Source organism: Schistocerca cancellata, chromosome 5 (genome assembly GCF_023864275.1).
Source record: "Schistocerca cancellata isolate TAMUIC-IGC-003103 chromosome 5, iqSchCanc2.1, whole genome shotgun sequence".
In the NCBI taxonomy this organism is placed as follows: domain Eukaryota; kingdom Metazoa; phylum Arthropoda; class Insecta; order Orthoptera; family Acrididae; genus Schistocerca; species Schistocerca cancellata.
In genome coordinates, this window is record NC_064630.1 from 733,394,811 (window position 1) to 733,412,754 (window position 17,944).

Below are 17,944 nucleotides of genomic sequence, written 5' to 3' on the forward strand. Positions count from 1 at the left end.
GAGTACACCAAACCTCATGTAAGAAGTGACTGAATGCTGTGTGCAATACAAGTGCCACTTAAAACAGAGGGAATTAGATAGTTGTGTGTTGTGCAGATTGGTGGCATGGAGGCTAGTGGCATGGTGGTGGCATGGAGGCTAGTGGCCATATCTCTGTTGTTCCTGTTCTGACTGGTCAGACAGTGTGTGTGGTGCTATCTTCAGACAGCTAGTGCCCTTAGCTTTAAAATTTTACCAAGTCAACCCTTGAAACACCCTAGAAGTTTCTCATGTTGTACTTATATAGAGGGAATGCCAAAACATCCTTGCCATCAGTTTTTGTTTTCCTGACAACTAGGGATTAATTTCAGCTGGAACATGCCGGAATGGTGCTGCAGCAGCTTCCAGGGAACATGTTTGTTAACTAAATGTAACAAGGCAGCACTGGAGATTTCAAATAGTATACGCGTATTAAATTGCAACATAACTACAATTTGTCGCTGAGCCAGCATCAGTGAACGTGACAAAGAGTGACCAATGTGATGTGGTAGGCAGAGGCATGGGGTGGTTGTGTGTGTGTGTGTGTGTGTGTGTGTGTGTGTGTGTGTGTGTGTGTGTGTAGTATACCCAAGATAAGTTGAGCTTTGTTCCATTGTGATCAGTATATATCACCTTTTGTTTAAAAAGTGCCAGCAACCTCAGTGATCTATAGTCAGATCCACAAACGATGGCAGTTTGCGCAGGTTGAGACAAGAATGGGGAATTAATTGTTGCCAGTTCCAAATGGCAGTTAAGGTAAGTGCATAGGTGCACTTTGTGTGTATCCTGCAAATTATGTCTCTCACTTGCTTTTGCAGAATTTGCCACTTCCTGTCCCCATCAGCCATGACAACTCACAACAAATAGAAAAAAAAAAAAAAATCACTAAATAACTCGCTACAATCACGTTAAAAGGGTTGCTCTGCATACATTCACAGCATAGTGCTCAGAACACTGATGTACGCTCACTGGATGTCGGAGAATGCACGACGCAGATGCACAGAATGACCCTAAACTCTAATGTCATTGTTTGTGACTCCAACTATAGTAGTACGGCAAAAGCTTGTGTTATGTGTACCAATGAGAAATAAATAACATTAAGGAGTATTTGAACATAAGCATCTGTATAATCTACTTTCATGAAATCATCTTTCTTGTGTGCTTTAATTTATGCCATAACTGCTGACCAACTGCACACACGACGCATGCACAGCTGAAAGTTGGCAGCCGGTTGAGATGATATGTAAACATTATTCCCCTCGTGACCCTTCACCCCTGGTGCTCTAGATCCTTTCCTTTTTCTCTCTCCTGTGTGCATGTTAGAATAAAGGTTCATGTTCAACTTTCAAAAATCAAAACGTGTGATTTTTATGTCTGGAGAGGGGGAACGGGCTTTATGACTGAAGAGGTGCATTCCAGCACATAAAATTTAAAATTTTAGAAATTAAGCTCTGCTGACAACAACAACAATGGACATTACTGTAAGCTTGGGATCAGCCAATTAACTGACACAGCTTAGAGAGTAAGAAGTGTTTACTGTGGCAGGGCTGTATCAAATCAGTACTTAAAATGGTGTGGAGAGAGATAAGGCGGAGGGCAAAGCAGGAGGGGCAGGGCAAAAAAAGGGAAGGTAACTGAAGATATCCATGGACATTAACCATCCAATTAACATCATAGGATTTGACATGTGTATAAAAAAGATTACGTGTTATAGAGTAACAACCCAACATGAACTTTTGTTTCAGAAGATCTTGACATTTTTCTTCAACTGGGTGAAAGGTTTTACAATTTTAGAACTGTTAATAACAAGAAAATAGTTCTACATCAACTCTCATTTTGCTCCTGTCCCTTTCTTGTCCTAAAAACAATGTGAAATCTATAGTGATTTAGATTTTTTGATAGCTTCAAAGCTTTTTCTGTTAAGAGTTTCCAAAAATATGTTATAACAAGGTTGGGCAAATGCGAGAATGTGGGTGCTCCTAGAGGCTTGCATGCAGCTCCCTCCAAGTCAGTCAGCAGCAATTGCTACTCCACTCCACCACTCTACCCCTTCTAATCCCACTCTTTTCAAACTATAACATGTGCAGCAATGCTACCTGTTGACCACAGGTCATTAGATTGCCTATGTTCAGGTTTTAATAAAAAGACTTAACTAGTGTGAAGAAAATTGTGAAGGAGGAGTTGAGATCCTCTAAATGAAAATTTATTAATCCCTGCACTTCAATCCATATTGGGAAGAAAATTAATTTATCAAAGAGCAATGTTCCCAATGAAGGCCTTGTTGCGAAAGCTCACTTTCTGACAGTCTCTTTGTTGTACCCATCTGTGACTCAGCATCTCCACTATATGGTGAGTAACAAGTATCATTTTCATAATATTTTTATAAGTGACAACAGTAATTTTCTCGAGACCAAAACAGTAATTCATGTTTGTCCTACAAATTTATGTTCAAGACAAATCAACTTTCAGGAAATTTGTGTAAGTGCTTTCCAAATGTAGACTAATTGTAAGTGGAAAAAAATATGGAAAAGGAGACACTGAATGAACATTTCAAGGGATTTGTTACTGGGGTACAGGCTCTGAAAGAAACCTACAACAACATATTTAGTGAACTAAATCATTCTGAATTTGATTTTGATATTTTTGCAACTACTTCTGTAGTTGAAACTGAAAATGTGTCTTCTGAAATTCTATTTGAGCTCACCGATTTTCAGTGCAGTGCAGGAGAGGGAGAATATTTGGAAATCTACAAGAATATTCTCCTCCTAAAGAGTTCTTGCAGTTGTTTACAATAACTGTTCGAGTCTGCAGTGTGTTTGGAATCAAATAAATATGTGAAAGTGTTTTTTCAATTATTAAACTAATGAAATCAAAAGTTAGAGGTAGTCTCACTTGTGTCCTACTGACCAGAGTAATGGGTTTGGTGATCAGTAATTTCATTCCAAATTCCGTGATGCTAATGAAAGATTAGATTTTTTAAAAATAAAAGTTTCTTCTTTGCATATAGCAGGCCTGCTTTGTACTTTACAATTCTGTGTAGGATTAAACGAAACTTGTTAATAAATGCTTAACAAACAGCATGTGTTCTTTGTTTATCACTGTGTGTGTGTGTGTGTGTGTGTGTGTGTGTGTGTGTAACAGGAAGAGGTACTCAAACATTTCGAAACAGAATGGACTAAAACTCATGTTTTGTAGCAAGCACATTGTGTTCACGTGGAAGCGATCTAGATGGTTGTAAAACAACAAACTGGTAGCCAAGATCGCAGGAATTCTTTTTATTTCATGATTACCCGTTTCGGTGGCACTAAAGACGCCATCATCGGATCTAGGGAGGACGGAAAACACTATAAAAGTGTGCTTGGATTCCACTTATATAACATGTATACATATAAATTTAGGTACATACCTTAGGACACATACGGGTTACAACATCAAGGGAGACAATGGTGATATTAATAGTTTCCTATAACACGCAGTCCTTACAAAATTGTCATAGGTAGCACATAGGCGTCCAAGAGAGATGACATTATAAATGTGTCTCAATCACACACAAGCGCAAGGTAGGTACTACCACAACTCCAACCCTGTTCTTACACTAGAGGCCACGTCGCGAGATGGCGCTAGCAGAAGATGCACCAATGACTGTCACAGCTTGTATCATAACAGGCTCTGCGTGTGTGGTAACACTACGTCATTAGGGCTTGTACGTAATTCTGAGACTGCTAAGTTACACAAGTACACATCTGGTTTATAAACTACGATGCGGTGAGTGCGAAGGGTTCTATGACAGGCAGACAGGAAGCTCATTTTTACACGTTTTTGAGAACACACAAATGCACATAACAAGACTGCATTTGGAGACCATATGCGGGCGCCTAAGCACAAAGTGTTAGATATACGCCGTGACATGGAGATTTTGCATAGGGCCCCCAGAGGAAAAAAGCTTCATATTCTAGAAAATATTCAAATTTATAGAAACAAAAAAAGATACCCTAACTTATTGCCTAATGATCAACTCGAATATGCAGACCATAATTTCTTTAGTATTTTTGACAAGATCCTATAGAGCCCTTTGAAGCAACAGTGAACCATGGGAACGCAGTCAACTCTTCTATGAATATGGGGAGAATGTCCTATTTTAGGTCAATAGGCACATGCACCCCCCCCTCCCCCCACCCATTTTACGTTTTCTTGGTTTTGGTTCAGTGACACCACAGTAAACCACAAAACAGGGTCTTTTACCACTACATAAGTATATAGTTGACATAAGGCGGCATAACTTTTTGATATTGGTTTTGTTAGATGACTATGCTTCATTTACACAAGGCTGCCACATAGTTGTACTTCTTAGATTAAGTTGTTCTGTTAAGACCAAAAATCATAGGCAAGATGTGTACTTCATTGGTATATTTTTTAATATAAGACCAGATGGATATGCAGTTGTGTAACCCTGCAGTGTTTATAAATTTACATATGACTTTTGGTAGGTTTTATATATGGCCAGACAGGTGTGTACTTGTGTAACTTGGCAGTATCAGAATTATGTACAAGCTAATGACGTAGTGTTACCACACACGCAGAGCCTGTTATGATACGAGCTGTGACAGTCATCGGCGCCTCTTCTGCTAGTGCCATCTCGCGACGTGGCCCGTAGTGTAAGAACAGAGCCGGAGTTGCGGTAGTACCTAGCTTGCACTTGTGTGTGATGGAGACACTTAACATTTATAATGCCATCTCTCTTTGACACCTATGTGCTACCTATGACAATTCTGTAAGGGCTGCGTGTTATAGGCAACTATTAATATCACCTTTGTTTGCCTTGATGTTGTAACCTGTATGTGTCCTAACGTATGTACCTAAATTTATATTTATATGTGTTATATAAGTGGAATCCAAGCCCACTTTTATAGTGTTTTCTGTCCTCCCTAGATCCGATGATGGCGGCTTTAGTTTCGCTGAAACTGGTAATCATGGAATAAAAAGAATTCCTGCGATCTTGGATACCAGTTTATTGTTTTAAAACTCGTGTGTTTTACACCAGCAACAAGCGGGACAGCTGTAGTCCCTGGGACTCTATTCCCATGACGTAATCATGGTGGAAGTGTCCAGAATGAAATTTCACTCTGCAGCAGTGTGTGCACGGATATGAAACTTCCTGGCAGGCAAATGCTCTACCGACTGAGCAAAGGTAAGATCCCATTTTTGAGCCCCAGTCCACAATTCAGGTTTAACCCTTTAACTGCTCTGGACGTGTTAATGCACGCACCTTTGTACCTGTTCCTGCGTGCTCTGAATGTGTTTCCGCGTGCCACCAGTCCTTCTACCTGGTACTCTGAACGTGTCTATGCGTAGACATGTTCAGAGTACCTGGTAGAAGCCAGCCTGGAAGTTTCAAGAAGCATGTGCATTTCACTCTCACAGAGCCTGTCCTGTCCTGTCCTTTCAAGTGAGCAGCTCATGTGCAGAGGTCTTTTCTTAAAAAGTTTGTATTTTATGATTTCTGTTTCTTCCCTTCACAGACAGATGAAGTACACATTGTAAGTGTTACTGAGTATTTTTTGTGGTCAGGTACAGGTACTCAGAGTTTAGAGCCTAATAGCATCTACAGTAGGTATTCTGTGAATTTTGAGCCTAATAATAACTTACGGACAATTGCTACAATTTAATTTTTTGAGTACCTGATCTCTGATGCAGTTTGTAATGTTTTCATACTGTGTGCTGTGTAAGCAGGTGACGGAATAATAAACAAAAATATATAAATTGAATGCTTACATTTTCTTTCAATTTATGCTGCTTTATTGCATTGTCAGCCTCAAATTCTCTAAGCTGAAAAATGAGACCTCTTATCATGAGGTATGTTTTTCTTACCTCAGCCTTTTAAACATATGCCATAAAACTAAATAATCCTTTTAATAGATCTGTTACTTACAACATGAAACCTCGTGCAATCAGCTCATTCTCCTGCAAACGTCTGAGTGCCTTCTTGGAAGTGGTCTGCAGTTCCTGCAATGCTCCAACAAGAGCCGCCACGGACTGCAAGCAGCGTCTGTGATACCGTTTGCCTGCCAAGCGCACTGCAGCATACAGTAGTAGTGTAGGGAGGCCTATTACAAGCAGTGGGCTCTTCAGTGTCCATGTAACTGCACCTACAAGCCCACTTAAAGGCACCAAATGCCAACTGCAACAATGCATATAGTTACAAATTTAATTTTAGCAGCAGAAAAAATAAACAGATCTTATCTGTGGAGAATTTTTTTGCTGCTCATATCTATCTGTGACCTATATTCCCAAGACATAAGCAAAGTAAATCAACCAATTTCATTTATAATTTATTCTATGAATTTGGTACTGTCCAAATGTACACATACAAAATAAAATTGAATTACCTGAAATTCCATTTTTTCAACATACTAGTTACAAAACATTATACTCCTAAACTATAAGTGTTGCTGAGCAGGGGAAGAGGCTGTGGGATATGTATGGGGCAATAAAGTGCAAAAAAACATGAACACAGACTTATCAACACACATGTCCTGCATTCCTATGCCACACAAAGCAATTAAAAAAAAAGGAACATAGCATCTTTAATGCATTGTTCCTTTTAATAAAGATGAAATATGCAGGAATGCACCAAAGTTTCCCAAACGTCTTTGCCCAAAAGTAGATATTTTATTGCTGCTTTGAACATTAGTACTCTTCTCACAGTTGGAAAACTAAAGCAAATAACATAGCAATGCAGAAACTAAGCAGCCAAATTACAGAACTATTTGAAGAGAGATACATGAGCAAAAATCACTTTGAATAAGGAAACTATAGAAGATCCAAAGAAAAACCAGTGAGACCATAAGAAACAACTACAATTTGGTGTAGGATTTGCAGTGAGGAGAAATATCCTAAATTCAATAAGGAACTTGACGTCTCCTCCTGAAATAATTTCATTGTTAGCTGTCAAACCCAGAAACAAAGTCTCAGTGTAAAAACTGGCACAAAAAAGAAACACAGAAATACTGCTGGATTACACCCTCCTAACAAATGAACCAATAGAGATAGTGATACATTAACTGGCTTCTATTATACGTTTTATTTAAAATTGATGTCAATCTATTTTCTGGCGTGTTCCCACAAGAGAAAACAGGAAATGCCCAAGTATTCATTTAGGACAGTTTCAAATACAACATGTGGGGAAAAAATAATAAGGAGAATACTAGATTTTGATCATCAAGCATCATTAGTTTGTTTCTAAAAGTGACATTACAACCAAACAGATCCAAACCATAAATGAACTAAATCCCACCAACTTCTCCAAAGTTTCTAGCACTTTCTTTGCTAATGTCCACAGTCAAAATCCTTCCAACTGGCTGTAACTAAACACACATTCTTGAAAGCAGCTTAGTAGCAAAGCAGCAGACAAAATGAACTAACATTAGGACAACCCTGCCCCTCCCTCCTCCTCCACCCCCTCCCACCGTGGTCATGAGAGATCACAAACCACATAAACTCACAATTCACCTGAGTACAATGATTAAGAAATGCACTGAAACACTGCTAAAAAATTACATTGCCACTTGGCTGACATCCTGAGAAGGTTATGTCAGTGAAATTGGATGAAAATGGCTGCATTTCCATACTGCAAACACTACAATGAAGAGATTCAGCACAGCTTCAAGATGCTACAAAAACTGCTGATCAAGAGGGCAAGGCTGCTCAGGAGCCTCACCTTTTTGCAGCAAAATGAACTCTACAGTGTGCCATTTCGACCTTGATACGGGAGCCCATCTGTGTTAACAGACCACAACTTCCAAAACTGCACCTTGCATCAAGTATCTTTGCCTACACTCAGTAATAGGTGGATGGAAGCACCTTCACATACCTCTGCAAGTGGAGATCTACAGCCAAACAGTACAAGTTTCACCAGCATCCTAATGCTAGCTGCAGAACACCGACAATAGTAATTTGAGACCCATCATCAATCTGAGCAGGAAGCCATTGATGAGGCAACAATGTCTGTGTTGCCAAAAGACCTGAATTTAGCACCAGTTGCAAGAATGTTAAACATGTGATCAGCAGTAGCATCGAGCAAACCACCTGTGGGCTCTCCTCTGATAATGCTGAAGAAGTGAGAAGTAAGACCTGCACAGTCCTCGACAAGGACAAAATGCCAAAGACCAACATCTCAGTGGCAGAATGCTGGGTAATACAGGCCCTCTGTGAGGACGACAATGTAGTGGGCCTACCAGCAGACAAAGGCAATGTGACAATGTTGTTAATGTCAAATGATCAGAGCCAGAACATTGACACATTGCTAAAGGATCACATACGAGCAAATTGAGAAGAATCCACAACACGTGATGCGGAAGACTACCTCACTCTTCGAGAGCTCAGGTCTGGACAACAATACTGTCAGAATGCTTTACCCCTAGCACCTGCATCACAGTGGCAGTATGACCTTCCACAAAAACACACAACAAGGGAATCCCACTAGATATGAAAGCAAACACAATAATTTGCCAACATATGGCATAGCCAAACATCTGCCACAACTGTTGAAACTTGTGGGTCATTGTCCATATTGAGTCAAGAACTAGAGAGCATTCAAACAACAGAAAATCCAGGATGGAATGTAACAATATTATGAGAAGGAAAGTTTCTACTCAGCATATAGTGGAGATGGTGAGTCACAGATAGGCACAACAAAAAGACTCTCACAATTATAGCTTTTGACCATTAGGGCCTTTGCCAACAATAAAAAATATATATATATATATATATATATATATATATATATATATATATATATATATTTAGAAAGATGATGAGACTTACCAAACAAAAGCGCTGGCAGGTCGATAGACACACAAACAAACACAAACATACACACAAAAATCTAGCTTTCGCAACCAACGGTTGCCTCGTCAGGAAAGAGGGAAGGAGAAGGGAAGACAAAAGGATATGGGTTTTAAGGGAGAGGGTAAGGAGTCATTCCAATCCCGGGAGCGGAAAGACTTACCTTAGGGGGAAAAAAGGACAGGTATACACTCGCGCACACACACACATATCCATCCGCATATACACAGACACAAGCAGACATTTCTTCCCTTCTCCTTCCCTCTTTCCTGACGAGGCAACCGTTGGTTGCGAAAGCTAGATTTTTGTGTGTATGTTTGTGTGTCTATCGACCTGCCAGCGCTTTTGTTTGGTAAGTCTCATCATCTTTCTTATAAATATATTTTTTCCACGTGGAATGTTTCCCTCTATTATATATATATATATATATATATATATATATATATATATATATATACCTAAAAACAAAGATGATGTGACTTACCAAATGAAAGTGCTGGCAGGTCGACAGACACACAAACGAACACAAACATACACACAAAATTCAAGCTTTTGCAACAAACTGTTGCCTCATCAGGAAAGAGGGAAGGAGAGGGAAAGACGAAAGGATGTGGGTTTTAAGGGAGAGGGTAAGGAGTCATTCCAGTCCCGGGAGCGGAAAGACTTACCTTATGGGGAAAAAAGGACGGGTATACACTCGCACACACACACATATCCATCCACACATATACAGACACAAGCAGACATATTTAAAGACAAAGAGTTTGGGCAGAGATTTCAGTCGAGGCAGAAGTGCAGAGGCAAAGATGTTGTTGAATGACAGGTGAGGTATGAGTGGCGGCAACTTGAAATTAGCGGAGATTGAGGCCTGGTGGATAACGGGAAGAGAGGATATGTTGAAGAGCAAGTTCCCATCTCCGGAGTTCGGATAGGTTGGTGTTAGTAGGAAGTATCCAGATAACCCGGACGGTGTAACACTGCGCCAAGATGTGCTGGTCGTGCACCAAGGCATGTTTAGCCACAGGGTGATCCTCATTACCAACAAACACTGTCTGCCTGTGTCCATTCATGTGAATGGACAGTTTGTTGCTGGTCATTCCCACATAGAATGCATCACAGTGTAGGCAGGTCAGTTGGTAGATCACGTGGGTGCTTTCACACGTGGCTCTGCCTTTGATTGTGTACACCTTCCGGGTTACAGGACTGGAGTAGGTGGTGGTGGGAGAGTGCATGGGACAGGTTTTACACCGGGGGCGGTTACAAGGGTAGGAGCCAGAGGGTAGGGAAGGTGGTTTGGGGATTTCATAGGGATGTACTAAGAGGTTACGAAGGTTAGGTGGACGGCGGAAAGACACTCTTGGTGGAGTGGGGAGGATTTCATGAAGGATGGATCTCATTTCAGGGCAGGATTTGAGGAAGTCGTATCCCTGCTGGAGAGCCACATTCAGAATCTGATCCAGTCCCGGAAAGTATCCTGTCACAAGTGGGGCACTTTTGTGGTTCTTCTGTGGGAGGTTCTGGGCTTGAGGGGATGAGGAAGTGGCTCTGGTTATTTGCTTCTGTACCAGGTCGGGAGGGTAGTTGCGGGATGCGAAAGCTGTTGTCAGGTTGTTGGTGTAATGCTTCAGGGATTCCGGACTGGAGCAGATTCGTTTGCCACGAAGACCTAGGCTGTAGGGAAGGGACCGTTTGATGTGGAATGGGTGGCAGCTGTCGTAATGGAGGTACTGTTGCTTGTTGGTGGGTTTGATGTGGACAGACGTGTGAAGCTGGCCATTGGACAGGTGAAGGTCAACATCAAGGAAAGTGGCATGGGATTTGGAGTAGGACCAGGTGAATCTGATGGAACCAAAGGAGTTGAGGTTGGAGAGGAAATTCTGGAGTTCTTCTTCACTGTGAGTCCAGATCATGAAGATGTCATCAATAAATCTGTACCAAACTTTGGGTTGGCAGGCCTGGGTAACCAAGAAGGCTTCCTCTAAGCGACCCATGAATAGGTTGGCATACGAGGGGGCCATCCTGGTACCCATGGCTGTTCCCTTTAATTGTTGGTATGTCTGGTTTTCAAAAGTGAAGAAGTTGTGGGTCAGGATGAAGCTGGCTAAGGTAATGAGGAAAGAGGTTTTAGGTAGGGTGGCAGGTGATCGGCGTGAAAGGAAGTGCTCCATCGCAGCGAGGCCCTGGACGTGCGGGATATTTGTCTATAAGGAAGTGGCATCAATGGTTACAAGGATGGTTTCTGGGGGTAACGGATTGGGTAAGGATTCCAGGCGTTCGAGAAAGTGGTTGGTGTCTTTGATGAAGGATGGGAGACTGCATGTAATGGGTTGAAGGTGTTGATCTACGTAGGCAGAGATACGTTCTGTGGGGGCTTGGTAACCAGCTACAATGGGGCGGCCGGGATGATTGGGTTTGTGAATTTTAGGAAGAAGGTAGAAGGTAGGGGTGCGGGGTGTCGGTGGGGTCAGGAGGTTGATGGAGTCAGGTGAAAGGTTTTGTAGGGGGCCTAAGGTTCTGAGGATTCCTTGAAGCTCTGCCTGGACATCGGGAATGGGATTACCTTGGCAAACTTTGTATGTGGTGTTGTCTGAAAGCTGACGCAGTCCCTCAGCCACATACTCCCGACGGTCAAGTACCACGGTCGTGGAACCCTTGTCCGCCGGAAGAATGACGATGGACCGGTCAGCCTTCAGATCACGGATAGCCTGGGCTTCAGCAGTGGTGATGTTGGGAGTAGGATTAAGGTTTTTTAAGAAGGATTGAGAGGCAAGGCTGGAAGTCAGAAATTCCTGGAAGGTTTGGAGAGGGTGATTTTGAGGAAGAGGAGGTGGGTCCCGCTGTGACGGAGGACGGAACTGTTCCAGGCAAGGTTCAATTTTGATAGTGTCTTGGGGAGTTGGATCATTAGGGGTAGGATTAGGATCATTTTTCTTCGTGGCAAAGTGATACTTCCAGCAGAGAGTACGAGTGTAGGATAGTAAATCTTTGACGAGGGCTGTTTGGTTGAATCTGGGAGTGGGGCTGAAGGTGAGGCCTTTGGATAGGACAGAGGTTTCGGATTGGGAAAGAGGTTTGGAGGAAAGGTTAACTACTGAATTAGGGTGTTGTGGTGCCAGATTGTGTTGATCGGAATTTTGAGGTTTTGGAGGGAGTGGAGCTGGAAGTGGGAGATTGAGTAGATGGGAGAGACTGGGTTTGTGTGCAATGAGAGGTGGTTGAGGTTTGCTGGAAAGGTTGTGAAGGGTGAGTGAGTTGCCTTTCCGGAGGTGGGAAACCAGGAGATTGGATAGTTTTTTGAGGTGAAGGGTGGCATGCTGTTCTAATTGGCGGTTGGCCTGTAGGAGGATGCTCTGAATAGCCGGTGTGGATGTGGGAGAGGAAAGATTGAGGACTTTTATTAAGGATAGGAGTTGACGGGTGTGTTCATTGGCTGAGTTGATGTGTAGGTGAAGGATTAGGTGGGTGAGGGCAATGGATTGTTCAGTTTGGAACTGGTATAGGGACTGATGGAAAGAAGGGTTGCAGCCAGAGATGGGAACTTTAAGTGTGAGGCCTTTGGGGGTTATGCCAAATGTCAGACAAGCCTGAGAAAATAAAATATGTGAGCGTAATCTGGCTAGGGTGAAGGCATGTTTGCGGAGGGAATGTAAATAAAACTTAATGGGGTCATTGTGGGGGTGTTGTGAGGGTGACATGGTATTAGAAGGTGGAAAGTTTAACATGAGGTTGAAATGAAAAAGAAAGATAGAAATATATGGGGAGAGATGAAGGCGAACTAGAAAGCAATTGGAGATCTGGTATGAAAAAAGGCGAAAAAGTGTTGGTTAAGTTGATCCTGTGGTGAACTTGGGTTGGTAGACAGCGATGTGCAAAAAGGTTAGGTGGTTGTGTTGCCCCAAGAGTGTCTTTCCGCCGTCCACCTAACCTTCGTAACCTCTTAGTACATCCCTATGAAATCCCCAAACCACCTTCCCTACCCTCTGGCTCCTACCCTTGTAACCGCCCCCGGTGTAAAACCTGTCCCATGCACCCTCCCACCACCACCTACTCCAGTCCTGTAACCCGGAAGGTGTACACAATCAAAGGCAGAGCCACGTGTGAAAGCACCCACGTGATCTACCAACTGACCTGCCTACACTGTGATGCATTCTATGTGGGAATGACCAGCAACAAACTGTCCATTCGCATGAATGGACACAGGCAGACAGTGTTTGTTGGTAATGAGGATCACCCTGTGGCTAAACATGCCTTGGTGCACGACCAGCACATCTTGGCGCAGTGTTACACCGTCCGGGTTATCTGGATACTTCCTACTAACACCAACCTATCCGAACTCCGGAGATGGGAACTTGCTCTTCAACATATCCTCTCTTCCCGTTATCCACCAGGCCTCAATCTCCGCTAATTTCAAGTTGCCGCCACTCATACCTCACCTGTCATTCAACAACATCTTTGCCTCTGCACTTCTGCCTCGACTGAAATCTCTGCCCAAACTCTTTGTCTTTAAATATGTCTGCTTGTGTCTGTATATGTGTGGATGGATATGTGTGTGTGTGCGAGTGTATACCCGTCCTTTTTTCCCCATAAGGTAAGTCTTTCCGCTCCCGGGACTGGAATGACTCCTTACCCTCTCCCTTAAAACCCACATCCTTTCGTCTTTCCCTCTCCTTCCCTCTTTCCTGATGAGGCAACAGTTTGTTGCGAAAGCTTGAATTTTGTGTGTATGTTTGTGTTCGTTTGTGTGTCTGTCGACCTGCCAGCACTTTCATTTGGTAAGTCACATCATCTTTGTTTTTAGGTATATTTTTCCTTCATGGAATGTTTCCTTCTATTATAACCATATATATATATATATATATATATATATATATATGAACCCTCCCAACACACACACACACACAGTCCCAGGCAACTGAAACCACACTATGAGCAGCAGCACCAGTGAATGACAGGAGTGGTGACTGGGTGGGGGTAAGGATGAGGCTGGAGTGGGGAGGGGGAGGGATAGTATGGTGGGGGTGGCAGACAGGGAAATGTTGCAAATTAGACGGAGTGCAGGGGAGAGATGGGGAAGGGAGAGGAGGGGGGATGGTGGGAAGTAGCGGAAAAGGAGAGAAGTAAAAAGACTGGGTGTGGTGGTGGAATGATGGCTGTGTAGTGCTGGAATGGGAACAGGGAAGGGGTGGGATGGGCGATGACAGTGACTAATGAAGGTTGAGGCCATGAGGGTTCGATAACATAGGATGTATCGCAGGGGAAGTTCCCACCTGCGCAGTTCAGAAAAGCTGGTGTTGGTGGGACGGATCCACATGGCACAGACTGTGAAGCAGTCATTGAAACAAAGGATATAATGTTTGGCATTGTGTTCAGCAACAGGGTGGTCCACTTGTTTCTTGGGCACAGTTTGTCAGTGGCCATTCATGCAGACACACAGCTTGTTGGTTGTCATGCCTATACAGAAGGTAGCATAGTGGTTGCAGCTTAGCTTGTAAATCACATGACTGGTTTCACACGTAGCCCTGCCTTTGATGGGATAGGTAATGTTAATGACTGGACTGGAGTAGGACCTATGGGATCGGTTTTGCATCTAGGTCTATTACAGGAGTATGAGCCATGAGGTAAGGGGGTTGGGAGCAGGTCCCTTACTCACCTAATGGCTCATACCCCTGTAATGGCAGCATACCTATACAACACTCTTGAAAGCTTCTGAGTGGGCAAAAAAAAAAAAAAAGTTGGGAAAAACGAAGAAGAAGGCAAGGATGAAACCAGCTATAAAAGAACAGCAAAGTGCCACTGATTGGTGAGAAAAACAGAGCGAAAACCAGCCAAGTTATGTTCTGTGACATGATGTAAGTGTTCCACATCAGATTAACAAGTTCCGAGCTATTGCCTAACCATTAGAGAAGACTATACAAATCACACTATTGGATAGAATGGAGAACTAAGTTCAGTGCTTGGAGGTCATCAACTCAAATTGAGATTAATGAGTAGGATAGCTTCAGAGTTTTTCCTATTGCAGTAACAATGGGGCACTCTATCAAAATGTACGACACTGGTAAAGAGGCAACACATGCAATAGTAATAACATAGGGCAGCTTGTTTAAGAATGTACTCCTGGGCAATTACAATGTGGTCAATGTGGAGTCACCTAAGAACTGTAGATACTGGGTGGGACATTCTACATGAAGATGGTTGTAGTGCATTTTACAGTACATAGATATCTTGCAGCAACAATAACATGCTCCACGACAATGGGAGTCAATGGGTCAGTGCTGCTTGTAAGTCAGGGCACATTACATGAATTTCAATATGTCCTTGTCAGGCACAGCTCATGGTTTCCACACTGGTGAAGGATGTAAAATTTATCACTCAGAACTTTCTTTCCATTTCATAATGAGCTACTAAATAACAACAAAAGCTAACTCCAAGATAAAATCCATGGGTATCTTATTTATCCTCCAACATCACATTTCCTTACTGTTTACCACAACAAATCATAGTAAAAGACGTGTCTTGGAGAGATCTTTAATGCGCTGTATGTTAGCTTTATTGCATGCTTAATGTTTTTGGTATTTTCATTTCTAAACTTCAGACAGTTAATGTTTTCTGCATTCAAACCACAGCGTTTATGAGTTTGCTTGACAAAACAGCGATCTTGCTGTGACATCATGGATCCTGTGCTGTGATTGGCTGACATGCACAACCAGAGCAAACCAGCATGGTAGTTTACACACCATATTTGTCGTATTTATACTTGTGTATTACAAAAATATGCATTTTAAGTGATAAACTGCACCCAACCACTATGCTGCATTTTGTGCATTGCTCTGTTAAAATTGCTTGTATACCCTTGACTGTTTTTGTTCTTGATTCATGTTTACATTGGGTCTGAGTGCACTGACTTCCTTCACTTTCATCTTAACCGCATGTTTCAAAATTTTACCTAATAAATTGCACAATGAATTCACATTGTGTTGGTTTCAAATTTGTGTATGTTGCTGTTATTCACAAGAAAGCAAAACTCACTGAAGTCACGCATAGCACACTCAGAAAAAGAAACTGTACGTTACCTGCAGTCTGCAAGCAAGGAAACTAAAGTAACAGAATACATTTCGCACAGGGGTTATATTTCTTGCTGTTTTTCTTCAAATCATTCATGACATTCTCACTAGGTGGTGGTACTTATGTTACCGTACTCTAATGCAGTCTGGCGGGACATTTGCAAACTTATTCCAAAGGTAGATAGACCAGCCAATGGCAGAAAGGAAACAAAATTGTCTAAAACAGTATCGAAACAATAGCACTAAACATCGATTAATGACGCATCAAAGCATAACAGATAGATACAGAGACAGGGATTTGATAGTGAATTTTCAGCAACTCTGTTCATTCCCTTTTGATGTAAGCAGTGGAACATGAAAATTGTGTGCAGGTTGGTTGGACACCCTTAGGCTGAAACACCAGAGCCTTCAGGACATCTATACGAGACACATTCCAAGGAAGCCATGCCCCTAAACCACTGCTACACAGGGCTAAGTGGCTTTCAAGGCACAGCCTTAAGACTAGCTACAACCTGTTTGAGAATCATCATTTGGTATCACATATCAACAGTTCTAAAATGATGACCTGCATTATTTAAATTTGCGTGGGAATACGCGAAATGCCATCTGATAATTTAAATTTGGTACAACATTCTACATTTACATCTACGTCTACATCCATACTCCGCAAGCCACCTGACGGTGTATGGTGGAGGGTACTTTGAGTACCTCTATCGGTTCTCCCTTCTATTCCAGTCTCATATTGTTTGTGGAAAGAAAGATTGTCGGTATGCCTCTGTGTGGGCTCTAATCTCTCTGATTTTATTCTCATGGTCTCTTCCCGAGATATACGTAGGAGGGAGCAATATACTGCTTGACCCCTCAGTGAAGGTACGTTCTCGAAACTTCAACAAAAGCCCGTACCGAGCATCTCTCCTGCAGAGTCTTCCACTGGAGTTTATCTATCATCTCTGTAACGCTTTCGTTATTACTAAATGATCCTGTAACGAAGCGCGCTGCTCTCCATTGGGTCTTTTCTATCTCTTCTATTAACCCTATCTAGTATGGATCCCACACTGGTGAGCAGTATTCAAGCAGTGTGGGAACAAGTGTACTGTAACCTACTTCCTTTGCTTTCAGATTGCATTTCCTTAGGATTCTTCCAATGAATCTCAGTCTGGCATCTGCATTACCAACAATCAACTTTATATGATCATTCCATTTTAAATTACTCCTAATGCCTACTCCCAGATAGTTTATGGAATTAACTGCTTCCCGTTGCTGACCTGCTATATTGTAGCTAAATGATAAAGGATCTTTCTTTCTATGTATTCACAGTACATTACACTTGTCTACATCGAGATTCAATTGCCACTCCCTGCACCATGCGTCAATTCAGTGCAGATCCTCCTGCATTTCAGTACAATTTTACATTGTTACAACCTCTCGATATACTACAGCATCATCCGCAAAAAGCCTCAGTGAACTTCCGATGTTATCCACAAGGTCATTTATGTATATTGTGAATAGCAATGGTCCTACAACACTCCCCTGCTGCGCACCTGAAACTCTTACTTTGTAAGACTTCTCTCCATTGACAATGACATGCTACATTCTGTTATCTAGGAACTCTTCAATCCAATCACACAATTGGTCTGATAGTCCATATGCTCTTACTCTGTTCATTAAACAACTGTGGGGAACTGTATCAAATGCCTTGCGGAAGTCAAGAAACATTATTTAGGAATTTATTTTAATATGTATTTTGAGGCAGCTCCGTCTCAGAGCCTTTAATTACAAGTCATGTCTGGACCTTACTGACAGCCTCCTTAGCCAAATGATCTAATACTTTGTTTACAGGGTTATGCCTCATAGTTGTGGGTATGGAGGACTCAAAGACTTTGGTGGTCAGAAAGAAGGTCTTGAATGTCTCATGGATGGCAGTGAGTTATGGTGTGCTCAGAGTCACTTCTGTAAGTATCATGTGAGCGTGTGTGATTATATCAAAAAGGTCATGTTCAGAATAAAAGGACAGATAAATA

General features: G+C 42.1%; 1 protein-coding gene across 2 annotated transcripts in view; it reads right to left on the reverse strand.

Annotated features, from left to right (window-relative positions):
* The window catches only part of LOC126187994 (vezatin-like), a 109,655-nt gene that overhangs the window by 43,362 nt on the left and 48,349 nt on the right, over nt 1–17,944 (reverse strand). The window contains exon 5 of one of the 2 annotated variants that reach the window (XM_049929401.1): nt 5,948–6,196. The exons of the other annotated variant lie outside the window; for it this stretch is intronic. Within the exon in view, the coding sequence (XP_049785358.1) occupies nt 5,948–6,196 (249 nt within the window). The remainder of the gene's footprint in view (nt 1–5,947; nt 6,197–17,944) is intronic. 2 annotated transcript variants of the gene reach the window in all.